At 53.4% G+C, this 25,510-nt stretch overlaps 1 protein-coding gene and 1 non-coding gene across 7 annotated transcripts in view; both read left to right on the top strand.

Annotated features, from left to right (window-relative positions):
* The window catches only part of Piezo1 (piezo-type mechanosensitive ion channel component 1), a 69,632-nt gene that overhangs the window by 18,072 nt on the left and 26,050 nt on the right, over window positions 1–25,510 (top strand). For 4 of the 6 annotated variants that reach the window (XM_006530954.2, XM_006530956.2, XM_006530953.2 and 1 more), the window contains exons 1-2: window positions 19,286–19,349; window positions 19,449–19,544. In XM_006530954.2, coding sequence (XP_006531017.2) covers window positions 19,301–19,349; window positions 19,449–19,544 — 145 coding nt within the window. In that variant the 5' untranslated portion in view covers window positions 19,286–19,300. Of the gene's footprint in view, window positions 1–19,285; window positions 19,350–19,448; window positions 19,545–25,510 lie in introns of those variants that run through there. The other 2 variants (NM_001037298.1, NM_001357349.1) reach the window with 1 other exon arrangement.
* Window positions 12,584–12,690, top strand: Gm26497. The gene has a single exon (XR_003947645.1). It is a non-coding gene; the product is annotated as a U6 spliceosomal RNA (small nuclear RNA).

The following is a 25,510-nucleotide window of genomic DNA, read 5'->3' as shown; positions in this document are numbered from 1 at the left end:
ATACTCAAGCATCGCTGTAGTGTTATCTCTGACCCAGCAGGAAGGATGCTGAAGGTGTCAGACTTCCTTTGCTGAGGCCTGACTGTGAATTGATGCTGCCATTGGTCTTAGAAGACTCTGTATGTCAGAGATGAAATATAGATTTTAAAAGGTATTAATTCAGGAATACCAGAAAGGTGTGTGTGCTAGCTGTGGGGAGGTTTAGAAGTGCCCAGCCATTGACTGTATGGCAATCCTTTATTACCGATCAAAGCCAGATGTGGGCAGGGACCTTCAGCGTCTGGAAATTCGGCCTTTGGGAGCTGAATTAAGACAAAGCGTTAGAACCCATTCCCAGTGTATGTCTGCTTCTGGCAATGGTGAATAGGACCCAGAACCCCCAGTGATCTGTCCCTCAGCCTCTGCCCACATGGGCTTCAGCAGAAGCAGTGTTAGCCAGCGTCAAGGTTTGAATAAGCTCGGCCTGGGAAGCGGCACTATTTGGAGGTGTGGCCTTGTTGGAGTGGGTGTGTCACTGTGGGTGTGGGCTTAAGACCCTCACTCTAGCTTCCTGGGAATCAGCCTTCCACTAGTCACCTTCAGATGAAGATGTAGAACTCTCAGCTCCTCCTGCATCATGCCTGCCTAGATGCTGCCATGTTCCCGCCTTGATGATGATGGATTGAACTTCTAAACCTGTAAGCTAGCCCCAATTATATGTTGTCCTTTTTTTTTAAGACTTGCCTTGGTCATGGTGTCTGTTCACAGCAGTAAAACCCTAACTAAGACAGCCAGTCACTCCCTTTCTGTCTTTTTAAGGAGTAAGGTAATTGAGGCCTGCCCTAGCCCCACCAGCTGCACAGGTTTCTTGCCATGGAGCCCCTAAAAAAGCCCACCTGTTCTTCCTGTGTTGCCCCTGAAGCCTGGCCCAGGGAAAGGGCTGGTTCTGTTGTCGTCTTTAGGCCTTTTCCTTCCTGCGAAGAGGCTGAGCTCAGCCTTGACCCTTCGAGGCCCACAGGAAGCCAAGAAAGGCTCTTTGTGGTCAAAGGCCATGGGAGTCAAGAGTCAGTCTCAGAATTCCATAGCCTGGTGCTTCCACGGCTGCTTGGAGACTCAGCAGCCTCACACGCACGCTCAGCGAGCAGTCTCTAGGAGGTGAGGATGGAAGCTGGGAGAGCCAAGGACAAGCTGACAGCATGTCACAGTGCATACATACAGTGATTCTAGTTTGGTAGCCTTTAAGGCACATGGAATTGCCGACACACTTTACAGATGAGGAAACTGAGGCCCGGAGGTCATTCGGGAACTGGGCTAGGACTCAGCCACGAGGCTGCCAACACAGCCTAGGCCCCAGGAATATACCATGACCTAGTACCTCTGACTTGTCTGTGCTGAGTGGCATCTCCAGGTGATAGCTGTCCCCATCCCTAGACCCACTGAGGCCATGTGGGACATAGTCTGGTCCAAGCTTGGGCTGAGGATAAAAATAAGCCTGCCTTTCACTGGTAGGGAAGCCCGTCGATGCAGCTTCTCCTGGGAGGGGAGAGTGTGGTTAAGATGGAACTCCACCACCTTCCAGGGTGGGGTGGCAGGGAGGGTAGCCACTCTGGACACTGGGCAAAGGGGCCTGACCCTATGGGGCTGACACTGAGGCCCCCCGGGATCCCCCAGGGGATGTCTGCTGCTGGCTTCACAATCAGGAATTAGATTAGTTTTCCATAAAAACAGGATGTGGCGGTAGGAGGATGACCCGCCCGTCATTTCTCTCACTGCTTTTTCCAGGAACTGAACATATAGCCCTTGGCCAGCACTGTCCCTGTCCCCACCCTGCCTGCCTATGCAGGGAACAGCCCTCACTTTGCTCCTAAGTGGCTTCTTAATCGGCTCCTCTTGCTGGCCAGGGGAGCTCGCCGCTTCTCCCGGAGCCAGTAAGGCTCTGTGGGGATACTCTGGCAGTGTTCAAGGGCCAGACGGGGTATCGAGTGGGAGGAAGGTTTGGATCACTGAAGATGACTGACCTCCTTGTGCCCCAGCCCCAGGACACATCACTGGGCACAGAATTAGGGTTTTTGGGTCCCTCCTGTGAGCCTCTGAGATCACGGACTTAGAGAATCAATGCCTATTGTAAGCTGATGGGGGGGGGGGGGGGAGTTGCTGAGGAAGAGTCTCCAGGCCATGGCCTGAGCCTGGGGAAAGCTACAGAAAGAAATGTGAGCATGCTCCCATCCATTAGATGGGAGCATGGAGTGAGTTGGGTTCTGTTTCGTGGCTAGTAGGTCCCAAGAGAGAAGCCAGTGGGAGCTGAGTTTCAGTCTTCTTCACTCTACTCCCGACTTCTGCATGGTGGGGCAAGGTCCCTGGTGTTGAAGCTGGCTTAGTGGTACATTTCTAGATAGCTCTGTCCCTCCTGGCACAGTTCATCTTCTATGGGTGGGGACAGTGGTACTTCCCCTCTCCTAGGTGTCCCAGGTTCATCCTGTGAATACAGGACCCGCTCCCAGGCTGAGAGTTGGTGATGCTGTGAGGCTCTGAGATTTGAGGGGAGGGGTGGGTCCTCCCAGGAAATAGAATGGCAACCACAACCTCTCAGCACTTAGCACCTCAGCATCCCCAAGGGGGTGGTGATCAAAGCCAGAGAGAGTCTCTCAGTAGCTGTGGAGGACTGGGCCACTCACCAGGCTCTTCCCCGGCAGGTCTGGGGCTCCTGTGGCCTCCGTATCCTGGTCTTGGGATGGCTGTTGAGGGTTGGGCAACACAGCTCTCCTGCCAGGCTCTGCTGGGACCCTGCTCAGGCCAGGAATCCTGCTGCTTTCATCTGTTTCAGTCCCACACACCCTGCAGCCACAGGCCTGGAATACCCTTGACACTGACCCCCAGTAAAGCTAAAGCAATTCCCTGGAAGGGTTCTGGGAAGGCAAGAGGACTGTGGGACCCAGGCAGAGAGCACTGGCTTCAGTCGGTTCTGATGGGGAAGGTATGGTAGCAGGAACCGTGTCCCCACTTTTCTCCTCCATATTTTAAAGTCTTGAAAATTAAGACCATGCCAATGGTGGGGCACGCCTTTAATCCCAGCATTTGGGAGGCAGAGGCAGGGGGATTTCTGAGTTCGAGGCTAGCCTGGTGTACAGAGTGAGTTCTAGGACAGCCAGGGCTCTACAGAGAAACCCTGTCTTGAAAAAAAAAAAAAGAAAGAAAAGAAAAAAATTAAGACTACAAAGTATTCTGAGAGTTGGTCAGGTCTTTTACAAAAGGGGAAACTGAGGCTTGCTGGGCCCAGGTCTCCGGCTGTCCGGCAGTGATATCTACGTACCCATGTGTTGGGGTGGGACCAAGAATGGCTACCAGTGTGGCGGTTAGAATTGACATTGTTGATTTTTTTCCTTGGTCACTTGCCTTCCATTGTACATGTGGAGCCCAGAACTTTGCCACCCTGCCTGTGGCCACAGATGTTGAGAGCAGAACTTGGCTCTAGGTCTCCTTCTGATTGGCTGGTACTGCTCCTGTTGGGGTGCTGGAGCTAGAGTGGGGTCATCTGCTGCTTTGAGACAGGGGCATCCCATCTGTCTATAGCCATCTCTCTGTCCACCCATCCATCGTCTATCTGTTCTCTTATGATATTTGCTTCTCCATCATCTTTACATCCACTCTCTGTCCTTTCTTTATATTTATGTCATCTGCCCATCTGTCCTGTGCTGTCATTTACCAAGGTGTGGCTGGGGGAAGATGGACGCTCAGGCTTAGAAGGGTCAGGGAACTCCCTCCACCTGGCTGCTTCTTGAGACAGTGATTATTCCCTGCGGTGTTAGCAGCAAGAGGCAGTTGGGTAACATTCTTCCAAGGTGCCGAGGAGGCCCTGGAGAGCTGGATAGCCTATGACCAGGCCCTGGACAGCTTACATAAGGGCCAAGAGGTGCTATGGTGAATCACAGGGCAATGGTCAGAGTCCGTGCATAGCCTAGAGTCTCAGCCAAAGCCAAGTGGGAATGTGGGGTGGCTGGAGCTGTTTAGGCCAGGTATCCACATCTACCAGAAAAGCTATGGCCCTAATGAGTGGTGGCCAGAGGGCTTCCAGGTACTAGAGCTGTGGAGCCCACTACCTTCCTGGGACAAAATGGTACAGGTTTGCTGGTGGAGTTCATCAGAGCCAGCTGTGGTCTCTGCATCCTCCCAGCAGCTGTGGTTCAGTGCAGCTTGCTGTGGGATGTGCTGCTAATACCGTGCATGCATTTATACAGGTTGTAGCAGGCAGAGCTTGTTGGCTAGAGGTGTACCCTGTACCTTGTCTCTCTTCCTCAAGGGATCCCTGAAAGTCTACTGTCACAGGGAGGGTACCCCAGGACTGGACTGTCTAGGTAAGACTGAATGTGGTAATTTGAAAGAGAATGGCCCTCACAGGCTCCTGTATTTTTTTTTTACAGATTTATTCATTTATTTTATGTATATGAGTACACTGTAGCTGTACAGATGGTTGTGAGCCTTCATGTGGTTGTTGGGAATTGAATTTAGGAATGACACACTCCGGCCCAAAGATTTATTTATTATTATAAATAAGTTCACTGTAGCTGTTTTCAGACAGCACCAGAAGAGGGCGTCAGATCTCATTACGAGTGGTTGTGAGCCACCATGTGGTTGCTGGGATTTGAACTCAGGACCTTCGGGAGAGCAGTCAGTGCTCTTACTTGCTGAGCCATCTCATCAGCCCCCAGGCTCCTGTATTTTAATACTTGGTCTGCAGTTGGTGGAAGTTTTTGGGAAGGATTAAGAGGCATGGCCTTGTTGGAGGTGGGGTGTGTCACTGGGGGTGGGCTTTGAGGTTTCAAAAGACTCTTCCCAGTCAGCTCTCTGCCTCATGCTTGCAGATCAGGTGTAAGCTACTGCTCCAGTGGCACCATGCCTGCCTGCCTGCCTGCCTGCCTGCCTGCCTGTTACCACGCTCCTTGCTCTGACCTGGACTCTAACCCTCTAAGAGTAAGCCTCAGTAAACTCTTCCATGTGTTGCCTTGGCCATGGTGTCTCCCAGCAACAGCACACTGACCAAGACATTAAGATTCCGCATTTCCATGGGCTCTCGTGTGCAGTTGAAGAGGCCTTGAGGACTTGTGTTCTCCATGATGGGTGACACTTAACCTAGGCATAGCCAAACAGAGAGTGGGGCATGTGGCCATGTGCCCAGTGAGGGATCCTGTTCTGTGATTGACACCCAGTGCCTCACAGCAGGTCCTGCCCTATCATCTTTGCCTGTGAGGAGCTCCCTCTGCTGAAGTCCCACAGTCCAGACCCACCCACCCACTATGTCTGCCTCTAGTGCCCCTAGAGGACTCATCCTGACGGATGCTTCCTATATATACATGGGTTATTGTTCACCATGGCCTTGGGAAACCATAGACTTCTAAAGGTGAGTCTTGGCCCTCCTTGTCCCCCACTCCACCCCCACTGCCTCCCTCCCCCCAGGTAGGGTTCCTCTGTGTAGCTCACTCTGTAGACCAGGCTGGCCTTGAACCCAGATTTGCCTGTCTCTGCCTCCTAAGTGCTGGGATTAAAGGCATGCGCCACCACACCTGGCTGCCCTTGTTCCTTATTACTGTGTAACCACAGGACCCATTGGGCATCTCCTGTTGTTGGGCCTCACTTTTTGCAAATTCTGTGTGTGAGAACCTCTGGTCTTGTTCCTCTGCTCTGAGGTCATGGTAATTGCCTTTCTACTAAACTGCACAGACTGTTTTTGTTGTCTTTATTCCTGAACAACTCAGTCTAATGACTGTTTGTGGTACATGTATGTCGTGTTAGGTATTGTGAGTAATCTAGAGTACTGGAGAAGGGAAGATGGCCGTAGGCTCTGGGCAAAGCACTTTATTAAAGGGGCATGAACGGCATGCTCCCTGCATTCAAGGGTCCCAGAACCAGTCTATCCTGGGTATCGAGGTTACCTGTATTGTTTTTGTTTGTTTGGGGACTGGGTCTCACTTTGTATCCCAAGCTTGCTTGGCACTTTCCATGTAGACTAGGCTAGCCTTAAACTCACAACAATCCTCCTGCCTCAACTTCCCTAGTGCCAACATGACAGGTGCGCACAGCCACACCTGACCTGTATTTGTGGCAGATCTGGATCTCATACTGACCTATTTGTGGTCTAGTGTTCTTCCTGCCATTGTGGGCAAGCTCCCTCTGGGCTGCAGGTATCCGGGGTTAGAGCTGTAGACATTCTTTTGTGACTTCCACAGCCTGGGCCAGGGCAGTGCCAGTGGGCCAGTGCCCTCTCTGGAGGAAAGGGAGCCGCTGCTCTTGTCTGAGGCCAGAGCAGTCTCACTAGTGCAGTTCTGAGAGACACTGTTGAGTGTCAGTCTCAGGGAGGTTTCCGCTGTGAGAATTGTGGGGCCCAGACTTGTGCCACAGCCTCAGAATATGAGCGTGGAGCTGTGGTGACAGAGGAACTAGTCTGGCTCAGAGAGGTCCAGGGGGGTGGGCCAGGCACTGCAGAGTGTAGTCTAGGTTTCCGAAGCCTCTCCACCCTCTTCAGGTACCCTGCTTAGCTGGCAGTGAGGAATCCTGCCTTCTGGCAGCTTGGAATTCTGGGGGCAGTGCCTTCAGGTCAGGAGCTGGGTTGTTTACGCAGAGCAGAGCGAAAGGCCAGCCCTTCCATGCTAATCAGTGTGGTTCAAGAGGCTTCTGGAATGTGCTGTCCACTCTGTAGGGAAATTGCCTGTGGTAACCTATTCCTTTCTCAGCAAGTGACTGGGGTTGCTCAGTGCTTTGTCCAGGGGATGCTCCCCACCCCACTTGTCTTGTTAGAGCACCCCCATCCTTTGAGAGAAGAGGTAAGGCCAGAGATGTCTTTCCCAGGTTTATAGAGACTCAGGGGCTCACCCTGAGTTTGGAGCCTGGCCGGCTCACTAAGGAGCCTCTTACATGCTCAGACTGGCAGTCACAAAGCCCCTGAGGGACCTGGAACCCAACTATGTCATCTCTGAACATTCAAGAGCTACCGTGCTGGCTTCATCCTGTTGGCTGCAATTTACCAGCTGGGCACTGGGCAGGTTTGAATCATAACGTGGAACTCTGGGTGACATCAGGTCCCACACCCATACTCAGGTCCTGGGGCAGGGTCTATGGCCACCCTGCTTCAGTTTGCCTCTTCCATGGCAACCTCTGAGGTACTCTCAGATGGCTCTAGTGGGAGAATTGCAATTGACCACTGACCACAGTCACCTGGGAGCGGTGTGAACGTCCCGCACTGGGATGTCTGTAGTGGGGTCTCAGGGTCTCTGTGCTCCTAGGAAAGAGCCCAAGGCATATGTGTGCTTGTTGCTAGTGGATCAAGAAACTGATCATGCCCTGGCCCGGTTCTTTTGTTTGGCTTGTTTGGTTTTTGTTTTGTTTTGTTTTTCTCCAGACAGATGTAGTGTCTAGAGGAGTAGGTGAAGCTGTGGAGGGGCCGTGCCCACAGTGCCTCAGTTTCCCTCATCTGACAGATGGCAGGCATTGGGTAGGGAAAGGGAGGCTCTACCTAGGAAAGCCTTCCGTGGTTTGCTAGGCCGTTGCTTCTCCTCCCTGTGTAAGCCACGTGGTGGCTTCACAGCTCAGCCCGTGCCCTTCACAGCTCAGCTGGGAGACCTGGATACACAATTTACTCCAGTTAGTGGGAGCTCTTGAGTAGCTACGATCTGGGGAGAGGTAACATGTGGTCAGGGAAGTGGACAGGACTGACCCTGGTGGAGGCTCTGCGAGCGGCTCACCAGACTTGCTCCAGGCTCTGGAGAGCTCACGGTGTATTAAGGGAAGAACTCCCAGTCCGAGGCTAAATTTGTCAGTGGTACACAGTATACAGGGCCAGGACCAGCCCCTTCTTCAGCTTCCTGCTGAGGGCGAAGACCCTCTGAGCTCCAAGTGGTCTGTGAGGAGGGTGTCACCTTCAGGAGGGACAGTTCTGCGGGCCAACTCCCTCCCAAATGGGATAGGGACTATTTTCTGCACCCATGTACTTCCCAGGGCCCTGCCCATGTGCTACCCGGCCTGTTTACCTGTGACAGCCAGTAGAGATGGCTGCAGATAGGTCTGGCTTCCTCCCTCCAGGGAGGAGTGGGTGGGGATGGCTGATACGGAATGGGGCCCACCCTGTACCCTGAGTTCTCTCCTCTTTTGTTGATAGTTGTCGCCTGTGGGTAGGTCAGCTTTGGGTGGCTTCAGTCTCATACCTCCAAGCGACTCGCATAGAGTACAGACTGTGCCTCTGTGTGATAGGCATTGTGGGTTGTTTAGGGGGGGAGACTGTGAGCAGGGTCCCCAGTTAGTTAGCTGACTGACTAACTGGGACCAACGCAGCATCTGCTGGGAAGAGGACCTGTCACGGTCGGATTGAGTTTCTCCTCGTGTCTTCTCTGTCTCTGGTCTCTGGGCTGTCCTGAGAAGTTTGGGGTGGGAGGCAAGCATCCCTCTGCCAGCTTGTCTCTGGTGCCAGCAGTAGCTGTATCATCCATCCTTGATCTCTTTGCCTGATGCAGCCCTGGTTGAGAGCCAGGGCTCAGCACCAAGCCATTTCCTGCTGGTCTTCTGGGCATTCACTGCCTTCAGCACCTCTGACCTGCTCTGCTAGGAGTGGATACTGTGGAGTTGCTCCAAGTTAGGGAGAAGCCGAGAGCCGAGGAACCACAGTGCCTTGCGGGCCATGTCCAGCTCGCTGGGCAGTGGGCATCCCTCCCTCCCACCTCCTCCGGGCGTCCATATTCAGCCTTACCTCCTGTTTGTTACCTGTATAACCTACCTCATCTCAGCCTGTCCCCTCTTGCTCTGCGACTTCCTCAAAGTATGACAAGGTCACTGTGGGCTGAGGGAAACATAAAAGTTGACTAGCTGTTCAGATGGGAGTATGTGACTATGTGTCCATGGGTTCTCTTACTGGTATTATGGCTACCAGGCCACCCTCGGTGTTGAGAGAGAGAGCCAGAATGACTCGACCCACCCCATGCAGGTCAGCTGAGCCGTGAAACCACGGTTCCCAGACGCGTCGCACTAATTAAACCCCCAACACTATGGTAATTAAATGCTCCAAGTGCTCCCAGAGCCCAGGCAGTTTGGCCGGGCTCCAAGTAGGTAAAATGAAGTCCCTGTGCCTCTCCCAACCCCGGCTGCTTCAGGCTGAGGCAGCTCCCGACTCGACCCCTCTCCTCGATCAGCCAGGACTGGTCCACACGCCCTCCTGACTGCTCTTGTCTGTCTCCCACAAGGGGCATCACTTTCTTCTCTAACAGAAGGAAACAGATCCGATTAGAGCTCTGTATCCACAATGTGCTTTGAAACTGTCCCTGCGCTTCACGTCGGCTTTGGAGCCTGAAGAGGTGGGCGTCCGTCAGCTAGGCATCCTCAACCCCCTTGCCTTTCCTGTCTCCAGCAGATCAGGAATAACTCGGAGAAGGGGCCAGCCAGATTGGATGTATCTGAACAGACGGTGGCTAGCGCTGAAATTACCATGACTTCGCATGGCTGCCAGGCTCAGTGTCTCCCTGGGGCTGTAGAAGTGACAAGTGAGGACAGCTTCAAAGGAGCAAAATGCACCTTAGGCTTGACTGACCCTCTTTCCTGCTGGCTGCACCTGGGCCTGATCAAAGGTGCTAAGATATCCAGCCACACTGCCCAGGCTAACCCAGTCTAGGAGCCTTAGTCCCAAGCTTTAGGAACAAGTCCGGGCAGCTGGCTTCCTCATGTGCCCTCAGCTGACTGTACCAACCCTCCTCTTCCAGGAAGGGGGATTGGCCAGAGCCTTCTGGGCCTGGTTTGGCTTAAGTTTTTGCTTTCAGCCTTCCTGGGGGGTGGCAGGTGTGGCCACTAGGCTTCATTGACTCCGGACTCCCAGCGCGCAGCTTCTAGCTGCTGCTGGAATTCTCCTCCTTCCTCTTCCTCCTCTGCCTGGCCCCACCCACTGGCCGAAATCTCACCCAGAAGTGTTTATAGTTGCAGCCCAGGCCAAATAAGGCAGGCAGGAGACCCGGAATCCCAACGGGTGGCAGGGAGCAGCTAGGGTGTGGGTCAGGACCCCACCCCCCAGTCCTGCAGCTGTCCTGCTCAGCAGCAGTTATCTGGTCCCCTCCTTTGTACTTCATGCAGCCATCTGGGGATGGCAGAGGGCAGGATCTAGCAGGGCGCTTCCCTAGAGCTGAAGATCCGGGTTTAGTGTGGTTGATATACTTAGGTATTTTGTGGTCGTTGATCCTAGAATTTCATACATGTTAGGCAAGTGGTCTATCACAGAGGCACTAGGTCACACCTCCTGTCAGGTCTTGTGTGACCTCCGCTGTCCTTGAATTCCCTAGGCAGCTGAGGGTGACCTCACCTGATTCTCCGCCCACCAGCTCCTCCGGCCTTGGCCTCCCAAGTGCTTCCAGGGTAAGCGTGCACTGCCACACCTGGCCTCTAGCCATTTTTATTTTTTATTTTGAGACAACAAGGTCTTGCTGAGTATCCCAGGCCAGGCTGGAACTTGGGATCCTCCTGCCTCAGCATCCTGTGTAGCTGAGATCCCAGGCCTGAGGCACCAGGCCCAACTAGGTGTCTAATCTGGTAACCTCTGTATGCTCTGGGAGGAAGATAGCTTGTGGCCCTCCCTGCCCTTCACTTCTGTGATTGTGGTAATGTGTGGCAGCATTCTTCTTATGAGAAAGGAGATGTCAAGTTTAAACTCTTTGTTGTTTTGTTTTGAGTTTTGAGACAGGGTTTCTCTGTGTAGCCCTGGCTGTCCTGGAACTCACTCTGTAGACCAGGCTGGGCTCAAGCTCAGAAATCTGCTTGCCTCTGCCTCCCGAGTGCTGGGATTAAAGGCGTACGCCACCACAGCCCTCCTTAGCTATGGTTTTTATTGCTGCCACAAAACACCATGGCCATAAAGCAAGCTGGGGAGGAAAGGGTTTATTCAGCTTTCACTGGAGAAGCTCCAAGCAGGACAGGAACCTGGAGCAGGACCTGATGCAGAGGCCATGGAGGGTGCTGCTTACTGGCTTGCTCCCCATGGCTTGCTCAGCCTGCTTTTTTATAGAACCCAGGACCACCAGCCCAGGGATGGCCTCACTCACAATGGGCTGGGCCCTCCTCCATCAATCAATGATTTAGAAAATCCCCTGCAACTATATCTCATGGAGATATTTCTTCAACTGAGGCTCCTTCTGCTCTGATGACTCTTGTGTCAAGTTGACACACCAAACAAGCCATTTCAGAGAGGTATTCGTAAGATGACTCTGGGCCCCCTCATACAGAGATCATGTGGACCCTCAGAGCCTTCCTATCTCTTTACAAAGATCAGATATATGGGCAGGTTCTTGGTTATGTTTGTTTATTTTCAATAAAAGTTCTTATTGGGCTGAAGACATGGCTCAGTAGTTAAGAGCACTGACTGCTCTTCTGAAGGTCCTGAGTTCAAATCCCAGCAACTACATGGTGGTTCACAACCACCCATAATGAGTTCTGATATCCTCTTCTGGTACATCTGAAGTTAGCTACAGTGTACTTATGTATAATAATAAATAAATCTTTGGGCCGGAGCAAGCAAGCAGGGATTGAGTGAATAAAGTTGACTGGAGTGAGCAGAGGTCCTTAAAAAAAAAAAAGAAAAAAGAAAAATCAATAGCCGGGCGTGGTGGTGCACGCCTTTAATCCCAGCACTCAGGAGGCAGAGGCAGGAGAATTTCTGAGTTCAAGGCCACCCTGGTCTACAAAGTGAGTTCCAGGACAGCCAGGACTATACAGAGAAACCCTGTCTCAAAAAAAAAAAAAAAAAAAAAAAATCAATTCTCAACAACCACATGAAGACTCACAACCATCTATTCAGCTACAGTGTGCTCACATATATAAAATAAATAAATAAATCTTTAAAAAATTTTATTTATCTATTTAATTGCATTGATATTTTGCCTGGGTGTATGTCTATGTGAGGATGTTAGGTCCCCTGGAACTGGAAGGACAGAAAGTAGTAAGCTGCCATGTGGTTGCTGGGAATTGAACTCTGGTCCTCTGGAAGAGCAACCAGTGTTCTAACCACTGAGCCACCTCTTCAGCCCCGCGTCTCTCTCTTTTGTTCAGAAGTATGTGTCACCTCTCAGGTGCTGTATCTAGTGTGCCTGCAGGAGCTCCACAGATAGGGACAGTGGGACTCTTGAGGTACAGCTGAGCAATCTGAGGGAGATGGGGCTTGTCTGTGGTTGCCAATCAGTCAGGAGGAATCTGGGTATCTTGCAGGATCAGTGTTGCAGGGCATGTCCCAGCATCTGTGGGGTCCCTGGTGCTATACTCCCCGTGGACTCATACTGGTGGACACAAAGACTCTTGCTGACATTGTTACTCTGGTTGCCAGGCTACTCGCCTCTTGCAGGTCCAGGACACTGGTCCGGTGGCAGTGAGCTGCTTGTTTTCTGAATGCTGTCCCCTGCAAAGGCTGGAGGAAAACCAGTCACGAAGGAGATAGGCCGCAGGAGAGACAGAGGCCAGGGTACTGACCCAGCCAAGGGTGAGCCACAGATAGCGCATTGGCTTGTAGAAGAGCAACAGGAAGCCCGCCAGGCTGGGTGGTCCCATGGGGGCCTACAGTAAAGATCTTAAATGGTAGGCAAGAAATCAGGCCCGCGTGCTCGCTTCGGCAGCATATATACTAAAAGTGGAATGATACAGAGAAGATTAGCATGGCCCCTGCGCAAGGATAATACCCAAATTCGCGAGGCATTCCATATTTTAAAAAAAAAAAAAAAGAAAAGAAAAAAGAAATCAGGCCCCCACCCGTCCTGAAGCTGTGGACACCACTGTCCCTTGACTGACAATGGGAGGAAACCCTGCCTGGGGATGCAGCCAGGGTTACAGGCATGAAGCCGGGGGTGGAGGGGACATTTCCCTCTTCCTCCCCCACCCCCATATCCCACCCTGCTGTTTAGGGACATAGAGATAGTTGGGCTAGCTGGCCAGGCCTCCCTAAGGCATCTTCTGGGGTTGGCGGCCTCTGTGACACTCATGTGGAACAGCTCTAAACTTCCCTGCTTCCGAGACCCTCTGCGGGTGTAGGGAAAGGTGGATGAAAGTCACTTACTGTCCTAGACACACCCAAAGCCCTCCCTGCCCCCCCCCCCACACTTTTACTCAGCCTCCCTGTCCTCCAGGTTGGACACACAGTACCAGGCCCCCTATCTTTTCTTTTCTTTTTTTCTTTGACAACAGTCCTTTGGTGCTTTTTACAGAGGAGGAAAAAGGAAGGGCAAGTTTTCAGTTGGGTCCTCCAGGCCTGCTCTCCATATCTCTTCTGGGATCTCCTCCTAGCCCCTTGTTCTGAACGCCTGCCTCTCTGCTGTGCCCAGCGTGTACTATCTTCTCACCTCCACACTTAAGGGCCCCACCAAGCCCTCACCCTATGCTGCTGGCTACAGTCATCAGAGCCCTCTCGCATGGCTGGAATGGGGTAGATGCAGTCCCATTCATCCCAAAGCTACACCCTGGGCTCCTGGGCCGCTGTGGCCCATCACCTCACGTTGCGGTGGTCATGGCTCACGTGTGGTTCCCTCCAGTCCCAGGTCTCTGTGTGGCTTCTGTGGGTTTGAATTGAAAGTCTTGGTCTTTCTGAGTCTCGAAGGATCCTTTGTCTGCCCCAATTCCTTCTTACAAGTGCACATAAATCACACTAGGGACAGGGACTCACCTCAGGCCACTTACCACACCCACTGGTGACTAGGCAGTCTGTGGTGCATTGTGGGGACAGGGGCCCAGTTCACAGACCCTCACACTCATAGATTCTTTTTCTTTTTCTTTTCTTCTCTTTTATTTTGGTTTTTCGAGACAGGGTTTCTCTGTATAGCCCTGGCTGTCCTGGAACTCACTTTGTAGACCAGGCTGGCCTCCAACTCAGAAATCTGCCAGCCTCTGCCTCCCGAGTGCTGGGATTAAAGGTGTGCGCCACAACGCCCGGCACATTCACAGATTCTTATGATCTATCGGCTGCTCAGCTCCAATGGTGGTCAGTTCTAGCCATTGATGTGTCCAGGATCCTGGTCAGATGGACCCTGGAGCGTAGAGCTTGCTTCCTCTGACCCCTGTCTCTGATCCCTGGAAAACCAAGTTTTCGGGGACACTTGTGAGACTGATACCTACCCCAGGATTGTGACAGACATTGGCCTGCATGTGGCATTGTCCAGGCCTGTGTGCAAGGCCATGGGGTGGGACAGAGGCTGCCCTTCCGAGAAGTAGTCTTCTGAGGGTATTGGTTACTTCTGGGCCCCGAACACACCTTGCTGAGCCTCTCCCAGCCTGGCAGCTATGGCCTCTTTGGACAGCGTACTCCTCTGTGGGACCCAGGGTCTCAGCGGAGTCTCTGCTCCACCACTGGACACGGCTGCTGCATAGCTGGGACCATAGAAGGACTCCAGGCTCTGCTCTGCCTTGTAGCTCTTTGCCAGTCTAGACACCACTTCCTCCAGGGCTGAGACTGTGGCTGCCCCAGGGTCCCAAGCAGGCCCTGCCCTGCCCTGCCCTGCCCTGCCCTAGAGATGGGTTGCAGTCCTTTGGGCTAGCCTGGTCTCTCCTGTTGGGGCCTCTGCTCAACTCTCTCTGCTCACCGAGGTCTTTCTTTTGGCCTAGAGAGACTCTCCTCCCTTCTCAGAGGGAGGTAGCCTAGAGACTAGGAGGGCAGGCCATCCAAACCTGTTCCCTCTCTTGTGCAGACAGGAGTGACAATGGTGGGGTGGGGGGTTATATGAGACCCTCAACCTTGTTTCTGTGCTGGGCCGAGATGGTAGGGTGAGGTGAGTCTGCTCTTCACCCAGGCTTCCCTCGAAGAAACCATGCTGTTCCTGCACTGGACGCTTGCTTGTCTCCACTTGGGCTGGACGGCCTGCTGCGTTGATGCAGACTAGTGTGAACCTTCACTGTGTTCTCTCCCTGTTGACACAGCCCATCCCTCCAAAGGATCCGGTCATCTCAAGCACACACTGTATCTCTGCACCTTTCCGTCCGTCTGTCCAGCACTGGCTGTGGTAGGGGAAGCTCCCCACAGATCTGCCGTGTGCTTCAGACTCATTTCCAGAGCCATTTACAAATGTGTCTGGCATCTGCTTTGGGAGGTCGCTGTAAGGCTTCTTTGACCAGAGACATATGGGAGCAGCTGGCTCAAAGAGCCTCCAGGGAGTGGTGGATTCTCGTCTCCTACCCTGACAGACCCTGGGCCAGGCTGGGGCTTCTTGAGTAGGTGAGGTCTCCCTTACAGCCCAATCTGCAGGCCCATCTTCATGCTCATGGTGGAGGAGGGGTGGTGACAAACCTTCTGTGTGGTGTACTCTAAAAGTTGTGTGTGGTCCTATTACCCTTACCCCTCCCTCCCTGACCCGGTTCCCACAACGACGAGCAAACCGTTGCTCTGCTCTGGGTCACTCAGAGTCCAGGGGAGCCACCCGGTGGACTTCATTAGCCCTCAGCTATGGCTTGAGGACCCCAGAGTGGATGTTAGCAAGGGTCTTCAGCTTTGTGCTGTAGGGTGAGGGTCTATAAAGGGTTAAGTATGTGCTGGCCTGCAAGGGGCCCTTCCTGCCTCTGGCTGTCCCTATTGTTGCTGGCTCAGGAAAGGCCTGTTTCCTGTGAAATCACAGGCTTTGCCCAGCAGCTCCACCAGAGCAGTCTGAGGCTCTGCCCTCTTTGAGGAATGTCTTTGTCCCCCATGACCCCTCTCCTGCAGTTAGGTGGCAGCTAACCTTCAAGGACAAAGACAAGGAAGGCTGTCTCCTTCAGGCTGCTTGTGATAAATAACATCTCACCTCTGTCCTCTGCACTGCTAAAGTCATGGTTGTGACAGTCACATCAATGTGTTTCAACCAATACGCCACACCACCGGGACCAGGGAGCACCTGGGAACCCTGCATCCCGACACAGCCAGGTTGTGTTGCCTCTTAGTGTTTCTTTCCCTCTCTTCCCAGAAGCAAGAGCTGCACGGCTGACCCAGGCGGGACTCGCTCTCCTGGCTCGCTCTTCTTGCTCTTGAGGGGTGATAATCTTGGAGGAATGATGACTGAGAACGAGACCCTGGAGTGTCAAGTTGTGCCTCTGAGCCTGTTTCCTTGGGTAGAGTGTTCGTCTCTGGACGTAGCCTTTATTTCTCTGTACAGTGTTGGGACCGCTCTACACGGAGGGCAGGCAGGAAGGAAAAGAGGCAGGGGAAAGGGCAGAGCTCAGGGCCTGTGCATCTCCCAAGCTGACCTGTGTTGCTGAGGCAGGACAGGGCGTTCCCCTCGCCTGGTCCCTGGTGCCTCACCTTGCATTTCATCTACCTTTGGCACATACAGCTATGTAGGGTTCTCCTGGCCCTACCTGGGATTAGGAGTAGCCAGGCCTCAATCTCAGTAGCCCATCTCACATTTCCTCGTTGCCAGGAAGCCAGGCATGGAAGTCCCTACCCCTTGCCATCTTGGGTCTCTGGTTTCTGGAGCCCATCACAGATTTTGGACACCGTTCATGTATTTATTCCGGTAAAACATCTATCCACGAAGTTTGTCATCTTAATCTATTTTTGATAGTGTGGTGGCATTAGGCACATCCTCATATGTCACTAATGGCCACCCCAGGACCATCTCATTTTCCTGACTGAAACTTGATAACAGTTAAACTTTAGCCGCGGGACTGGAGAGATGGCTCAGTAGTTAAGAGCACTGACGGCTCGTCCACAGATCCTGAGTTCAATTCCCAGCAACCACATGGTGGCTTACAACCATAATGAGATCTGGGGCCCTCTTCTGGTGTGTCTGAAGACATCGACAGTGTACTCATATACGTAAAATAAATAGATAATTCTTAAAAACAATAATAAATTAACTTTAGCCTCTCCCGCACTCAACACACACAGAACCTCGGGGTCTGAATTTTAAGCTTGCCAAGCAGGCTGCAGGGTAAAGCATCTTTCCCTGCTCCCCAGGGCCTGTGGTGGCCGCCCTTCATTGGCTGTGCTTGGGAGGCCAGAATTCAAAGTCAGGAGTCTTCTCCAGTTGTGTTCCACTTTTTGGAGTTCATCAGTTGGCTTGATTGACCAGCAGGCTCTGTTGCTGTTTCTACAGAATGCTACCTACCACACACAGCGTTTCATACCTGCACCAATCACTGTACGTAATCTAAGTGTGTGTATGTGTATGAACACAGGTCCGTGCGTGTCACAGCATGCTCGTGGAAGTCAAAGGGCAAGCTTGGGTGTTGGCCCTCATCTTCTACCTTATTTGGCACAGGGTTTCTCTGTTAATCCCTGCTGCTTTTGCCAACCACCTGGCCTGACCGCTTCTAGCCAGTCTCTCCTCTCTCCCTCCCATCTCCTGGTAGAGGTGCGCTGGGATTACAACTGGCTTTTGCACAATTCTGGGAATCCAAACTCGGGTCACCAGGCTTCTGTGGCAAGCCACCAAGACGCGTCCTTAGCCTGGCTTTCCATCTTTTCACGTGGGTTCTGGTGATCTCAGCCGAGGTCCACGTGTTCATGCGGCACATGCTCTTGGCTCCCGACACGGGCTTTTGATCACTGCCCCTCACGTGCTTGGTTCAGTGCTGGCCATTCCCGGTATGTGAGGTCGAACCAGTGTCCTCAGAGGCAGGACCTGTCACATCAGGGATGTTAGATAGGAGAAAGCTCTCAGGGGCCTGTGGATGAAGGGACTGGTGGGTAGTCAGCTGGGTAGACAGGTGGGCAGGATCGACAAGCCAGTGGAAAGCTGGGTAGACATCTACCTGACCGGAAGCAGCGAGTGTGAGGGAGGGTGCAGCCTCTGTGAGACTAGGCTGGACGTGGCCCTGGTTGGGCTGAGAAATAGAGCCCTGGAAAGCAGAGGGATTTCAGAAAGCTTTGCCTCCACAAATGCACTTCCCCCCTGCCTCTTGGGCCAAAGAAGATCGATTTTTTTTTTTAATGTATCATTGTTGAAAACTTCAGATTTGATTTAGGAGAGCTGAGCCTTGCATGGTAGCCAATGTATGTCAGGAAGAAGACAGCACCCTGACTCCAGAGAGGCCCTTGGGAGCCAAGAGAAGTGCAGTCGTGGTCAACACCCTGCCCTCCCCACTACCACCACCCTCTCCACCCCTGCTGCCAGGCTCCTTGAAGCAGCAGGTGCCCTTGGAAGTTGGGCTACATCTCATGTCCACTGTGATCCTGGAAGAAGACTGTGTCAGGCAGGGGCTGTGAAGAGGGTACAAGCTGAATTCAGAAGAAGTCACCCACCCCAAGTGGGTAGTGTCACCTGAAGAGGTGACCTGGTTCAGCTTAGGTTGTTTGTTTTGTTTTGCTTTTGGCACTGGAAATATCATTTATAGCTCAATTTTAATTTTTTTAAATGTACTGTGCTCTTTGGGTCCCTGCCGCTTCCTTCCAGGGGAGCCTGGTTCTGTGGTCGGTCTTGGTCCCCAAGTTCAGGTCTGCCCTGGCTGTCCAGGTCTGTTGTTGGTTCTCATCCTGAGGAGGATGTGTGGAGGATACCCACTCTCAGGAGAGACTCTCAGAGGGACAATGAGGTAGGATTGATGCTCCCGGCCACAGAAAGTCCGCTCTTGGGGTTGCTTTGTCCAGGAGGGAATCGGGGTTCCTAATGTACCCTAGCTCCTAGCTCATGGCCTTTTAACCTTACCTGTCTAGGACAGTCAGTTTCTGAAAATAGCAATTGCCCGAGGTGAGGACAGCAAGATATGGCTTGTAGTGAGTGATACTGTGTGTGGCCGGGCTCTCACACAGCATGTAGATCCTCTTTGGCCTGGCTCCTTTTGTATCCCATAGCACAGGTAGAAGTGGGTGGGACTGAGCGCTGCATAGGGTCCCAGAACCTTGTCTCCTGGAAGGCCCTGTGTTTCTGGGAAGAAGCTTGCTCATTTGGTTAAGTGGCCAGCGTGTCACCTGCCTATGCTTCAGGTCCTTTGACCTCCCTGGCAGAATTCACCAGGACGGTGTAGGGCAGCAGGGTGTCAGGGAAGTTCCCAGAGGGAAGCTGTGCTGTGCACTGGCACTGGTAGGGGGCATGCACAGGCAGAGTGGTGTAAAGCCAGGTTCAGAACCGCGCCGGCCCATCAGTGACTCAGGAGGGGGTCCAGAGCTCGGTCCCAGTGACTTCCCACCCAGTAGTGGGAAAAACTAACCATTTCTTAGTTGAGCTGCCTGCCGATCAATAAGCGAAACTTCAAACAGGAGGAAAAGCAAGATGAGGAGGAGTGGGCCCCAGAGCCCTGCGTGGGTGGGGTTATGCGGAGTGGTCAGAACCTCGTGTGCATCCACGTATGAGTTATGAGTACATGGACTGCTTTGGGCAGGTCCTTGGGGTATCATGGGACCTGGGCATCGGATGACAGGAACATGGGTATTCTGTCTGTGGTGCACAAGCCTTATGTATGCATGCTTACAGGTGTGAGAGAGGGGCACTGGGGGGTACTGCCCCCCAGCCCCTCAGGTGAGGGCTGCCCCTATTGTTGGTGTACTAACCATTTGTCTCTCTCTTCTCTAGCCTCCCTGTTACGCTTCAATGCTCTCTCGCTGGTCTATTTGCTGTTTCTACTGCTGCTGCCCTGGCTTCCAGGCCCCTCAAGACACAGCATACCAGGTAAGGGGGCAGGATCAGGGGGTGGCGATGGAGCCCAGCTCCTTGGGGGGACTCTGACCACAGCTGGGTATCTGGATAGGTACTCTACAGCCACACGGCCTCGGCTCCCAGTTTTAACAGCCTGAGTCAGTCCCCTGGGGTCTAAGGGTTCCTTCAGTGCACACCTGTAGCTGGTTCAGTTTCTTTCTTCCTGCCGGTTGCTTGTCACAAGAGGCTCTATTGTCCTTGAAGGTGACAGGGGAAGGGTTGTATGTGGATCCCCATCGGTCACTAAGTGTCCCTCAGAAGGCAGAGGGAATTGGCAGGTCCTAGTTGTTCCGTGCAGGTAGAAGGTTTAGGGATCTGCACCGTGGTCCATTCTTTCTTCTAGGTAAGTTACCTGGACTGACGATGTTGTTCTGCCAGGGGCTCTGGCCAGCTTGTCTCTATCACCCTGTAAGCCAGGCCCTACCTTGGACCACCTTGCTATGTAAAGAACTGGCCACAGTGGGCCTCATCAGGATCTGAGCTGGGCAGGGGTGCTTCTCTGTTCCTTGCCTTTTAAACAGTAGATGCTATGCAGGCCAGCGTTGTGTCCTTACGTGGGAGTGGACAGTGGTACCATAGTGAAGTAGGGAAAGGCTGCTGCTGTGCCTTGAGTCTCCACATAGGATGACGTGGGAAGGGTGGGACCACTGTGTCCTCACCTTCCGGGCTGCTGTGGCAGTGGCCTGAGAGAGGCAGGACATCCTGAAATCCTTCATCCTAGGGCTCTGGTCACCAATGCTGAAGGTGCCTAGCGTCTGTTTTGTGGTGTTCGGTACGTACTCAGTGACCCATCCCCAAGTGTACCACATTTCTAAAGTAGAGAAGGCTCGCTGTTGTCTTCTGCGTTTGTGGGGTTCAGATCCGCATGGCAGCAACCTGGGGAACGTTAGCATTGAAGTGAGAGATCCTGCCCCAGGAGACACTGCAAGTATCACAGACAGTGTCTGAGGGTCAGCAAAGGTCAGAACTGGGTCTGATGTGACGGCCTGGGGCCCGGGAAGGCACTTACAGCCTTGGCACTGCCCTCAGAGTGCTGGATTCAGCATGTGTGGGCCCCAGTGAGAGTGGACTTCCTGTAACAAGCCACCCTGCCGAGAGCCACACCCACTGGCTTATGGGGCTGCAGTCAGGTTATGAGTGCAGTTGTGCCTTTTCAGAGGGCTTCAGGGATCAGCTTCCTGGCTCCTCTTCTTTTGGGGGCATCTTTGGGTCATGGCACCTTCTACCTCAAAGCCGCGATGGCAGACTGAATCCTCTCCGAGTCCCGTGGCTCTGTAGCATCCTGGAGCACATCACAGCTGCTAATGCTCTGTGATGACAGCCACTGGAGCTTCAGGACAGACTCCCCTTGTTGTCAGCTGTGACATCAGACCCACCGCTCTGCCTTGGTCTCTTTGCCATGTGAGTCACATGTGTATGGGGGCAGAGATTGGGCAGGGCTGCCTTTGGGTTCGCCATTCTGCCAACCATAGCACGGTGGTTGCCCAGCCCGGTGTTCTTTGGAACTGGAAGGTCTTAGAGGATGGGTAGGGTCTGGGGATGCAGGGACAGATATTTAAGGAGTTCAGCCTGAACAGTGTGCTGGTAGCCACTGGGCCCCGAGCCGGCCACTGGGCCCCTCTGAGACACACAGCCTAGGCACTGAATCTTTTCTTGTGTGGTGAGAAGGTCTGACTTCCATACTCTGCTCACTGCAGAGCCCAGGTCCTCCGTCCCCAGGACCTCTTTGGAAACAACTTGTCTCAAGACTGTTTCGTGCCCTGTGAACAGCTGGAAATACTCCTGATCAACCGTGGGAGGCACAGAGACTCGCAGCCAGGCAGGACGTATCCTGAGGGAGACTTGGAGAGCGGGGCGGGACGTCTTTCCCTCCTCGACCCTCCAACTCTCTATCTGCCCAGCCTCAGAGGCCCTTCGGGGACATGAAGCTGCCTGGTTTTTCCGGGTGTGAGAGGAAAATGTGAGGCCCGACGGTGCAGAGTGGAGCGCCCTGTGTGCGTTTATGATTTGTGCAGCTGCTGCCCTGGCACTGACTGCTGGAAGGTCTGACTCTGCTGGGCCCTGTTCCCCACGTAGGCGGCTGCCTGATTCTCAGAGGCTGGGCCTAAGCTGGGCTGCACAGGAAGGAGATGCTAGACCGGCTTAGGGCTGGGTGTCCCAGGTAGGACAAGGCACAGGGCAGGACAGAGTTGGGATGTATCAGACCTCAGGGTGTGTGAATCTGCTCCCAACAGCCTGCTTGTACTTTAGAGCTAGGAAGCTGACTCCCTGCCCTAGCAGAGTTTATCTCCTAGGCTGCCCCTCTTCTTTGACCCCCCCCCATTCACTACTCTCCCCCAGGGGGCCTGCTCCAGTCTTAGCCTCTCCAGTCCATTAGTGCCCTCCTGCCTCTCTGCGGGACTTAGCTGTTAGGTACTATATGACTGGGAGAGGGATAGTGGGGTGATGAACAGTTAGTTGATTGGTAGGCAACCCTGGGGCCCTAGGCCTGTGAGCAGACTACCCTGCCCTTTGAGAACACCTTTGAACACACCCTGGGATGCTGGGTCACAGCTGGCTTCTTGCTCTCTGGGTTTACCCATGCTTTGCTCCAGAGTAGACGGGAGAAGCCTTCCCCAGCTTCTTCTCCTTGCCGGGTGAGCCTCAGCTCAGACTCTTGGGGTAATTCCCCATGCTATCCCTCTTCATCCTGTCAGTGTGTGGAATCAGAAAAACAAAAGACATTCCTTCCCTCCCTAGAACCCGAGGCAGCACACCCTGGCCCAGCTCACATTGCAAGGACAGTATTTGCCAACAGCTCATGAGATTTTGTTGCAGGATACCTGTTTAGGGGCCTCGGAGTACTCAAGAGTCCAGCCTGCGTGAGGCCCAGGGAGGGCTGTGGTCGTCAGGATGGGGCATGAAGGTGGGAAGGAGGGAATACGGGAAGCAGAGGAAAGAGTCAGAAGCGCCTCTGAGCCTGTGGAGTCCCAGCAGGGTCAAGGCCACAGGTCAGGTGACAGGTCTGCTATTAGAATGCCCCCATCTCCATCCCTAGCTCACTCCCCATTTTTTTCTAGGGAGCACTTGCAATAGTGCAGACTTTTACCAGTGGCTATTTATTGCTGTGCTAAACCCCTTGCTCGTCTAAATGGTATAGGCGTATGGCATGTCCTAGTGTGGCATGACAGTTCCTTCTTTGAAGTTGTGATCCTTTTATCAAGCCAATGGGTCAGAGCCCAGACAGTGGTAGGAGAGAAAGGTGGCCAGGGACAAAGGTGGCTGCCATTCCAGGGCCTTGGGGTAAGCCTGGCTAAGCCCAATGCACTCTCTTCCCCATGACAGAGGAGTGGCTGAAGCAGTCAGGCCGGTAGAGGAGGTAGAGGAGGCCCTGCCTGGGAAAGAGCCAGGTGTGGTGTAGTAGGAAACCCAGGGCTTTGAAGATTTGGGGCCCATGGAGGCACTGGGGTCTGTGCAGGGCTGAGGGTGAAGCCTGGGTGCTAACAGCGAGTCTGGGGAGTGGCTGGGCCTGGGAGCTCATCTGTCTCATGGAACCTAGACCTACTCTCAGGTCAGATGGGAAGGGTTTCTGCTACCTCCAAGCTTGTGGCAAGGATCAAGCAAGGATTGACTCTTAGGTGCAAGTGGAGATTCCCGAAACTCAGCAGGAAGCCCTGCCCAGCTGGGTGATGGTGGTGGTGGTGAAGATGGTGGAGGTGGTGGTGATGGTGGTCATGGTTGTGATGGTAAAGGTGGTGGTGGTGGTGTGATGGTGGTGATGGTGGTGGTGGTGGTGGAGGTGGTGATAGTAGTGATGGTGGAGGTGGTGGTGATGGTGGAGGTGGTGGTGGTGGAGGTGGTGGTGGTGGTGGTGGTGGTGGTGGTGGTGGTGGTGGTGGTGGTGTGCTCTTTCCAGAGTTGTCCACCTTGCCATCCTGAGGAGTCAGGGTTATTTTAGAGGTCAGGGTTTACTCTGTAGAGCCTGTCATCACTGAGCCAGCTCTTTCTCTCCTGGTGCTCCCTGCTGTGCTAGGCTCCAAATGTAGTTAGACTATGACGTCCTCACAGCTCTTCAGTGCCCCAGAGACCTGCTGCCCTCTGACTTCCACCGGGCCTTCTCACAGGCTGTTCCACCACAGAGATGGTCTACCACCCTCCACCACATGCCTTCCGCTCTCACTCAGATCTGTCCTGACGTGCCCTCTTTGTGGCTATAGTTGTGGCTCTCAGTGGTGACTGTTTCCAAGGAGGACCGCCGCGTCCTATAGAACAGGTCTCCACCGTGCACTTTTCATTGACAGTCAGCATTGAGCTCCTATCTCTGCTTGTGCACCTGCCTCTCAATATCACTGCAGCAAGGGTCCTCTGACTCTGATGTCAGGGTTGCTCTTGGTGCTAATCTCGTCCTATGCTTGTCTCTCCTTCGTTCTCTGATACCCTGCCAGAGGTTGGGCACTAGAGAGTACGTGGACCACAGCTGGAGTATCATCTTGTCCTCTGGTGCTCAAGGCTTAGCTCAGGGAACCAGTGAGACAGGGTACCTAGCTAGATGCACAGTGTGACTGACTGCTAGAACCTTCTGGCATGGGACCTCTGGGGAGGATAATAAAAAGGAGTGGGTGTCACCAAGGAAGCTAGCCCTTGGGGGCCAAGGTCAGTTCTGAGGCTATTCCACACATTTGGACTGTGCCCAGGAAACTACATAGGACAGACATACTGGCAGTGGTAGCCCCCAGAAGAGAGGATCAGTGTGATCCTTTGGGGCTGTCCTTGTGGAAGAGACCTGTGGCTCTGAGGTTTTCAATGATGGTGGCCTCAGCAGCCTTGTGGCTTGAATTGACAGTTCTGCTACAGTGGGTTGATTGCCCACAGGCAAAGAGCTAAAGGCTAACTCCAGTCTCTGTATAGGTCTCAGAGGGCAGATGCAAGGACCAGAGCCCTGTGTCACCTCTGTCTGTCTGCAGCCAAGGGCTTCCCTGCTGGGTGGGCTAGCTGGGGCAGTTGGAGGCTGAGCATGGCCATGGGACATGTACAGCATGGCCCTGTGTGACCTGGGTCCCATAGTTTGATGGCTAACTCCTGGCCGGTGTCTTTCCCATGAGTGATCAGTGGAACAAGATCTTTGGGGGCTGCTACTCAGTGGGGCCTGAGGTTGGGGATCTATCCTGTTTGCTGTCCTGGGACTCACTCTGTAGAACAGGCTGGCCTCAAACTTAGAAATCCATCTGCCTCTGCCTCTGCCTCTGCCTCTGCCTCTGCCTTCCAAGTGCTGGGATTAAAGGCATGCTCCACCATTGCCTAGCGGCTTCTTTCCCGTAACACTCTAAATGGAGGCAGCCAGCCGGCAATTCACTTTTTTGGAGGCATTTGGCCCCATCGCCCAGGCCCCTTCTCTGGGATACCACCCTCCTCGTGACTTCATTTCCAGCCTCCACGCAGGGGCAGGTGAGCATCACTGTAGTCAATAATGGTTTCTTGTTTTTCTGTTTGCTTCTTCTTGTTCCCAAGACCTAGCAGTGATATCCCTCTATGCTAACTAAGTTAGAAAATTCAATTGTGTCTCGTCTGTTCAGGGCTTGGACAGTGTTGGTCTTTGGGGAGCAGGGAGCAAGGCCAATGTAGTATCTGGGCCAGAGTTGCTTCCTAAACTTCCCTAAACAGTGTCTGGCAGTCCCTTCCCCATTCTGGGCTGACATTCTTATTTAGAAACCAGAGTCACAACAGGGTCTGCCAACTAGGCACCAATAGGTGCCACCGGGAGGGAACCAGCAACCCCTCGTGGGTCATTTCTGTTGCCTCCTGGAAGGCACTGAGTCCTGATTCCTCACAGCCAGTCCCCTTGCCCAGAGCCTCTGTCCACACTGAGTGTGTATCTCAGGCACATGGATAGGGCACGGTCTACCTGGAGGCTGTCAGGGTAAGCAGTATCCCACTGATCCCTGCTCTGCCCTTTCTGTCAC

This window comes from Mus musculus, chromosome 8 (genome assembly GCF_000001635.26).
Source record: "Mus musculus strain C57BL/6J chromosome 8, GRCm38.p6 C57BL/6J".
In the NCBI taxonomy this organism is placed as follows: domain Eukaryota; kingdom Metazoa; phylum Chordata; class Mammalia; order Rodentia; family Muridae; genus Mus; species Mus musculus.
The sequence above is the reverse complement of the archived record's forward strand: the minus strand, read 5'-3'. Positions and strand labels throughout refer to the sequence as shown.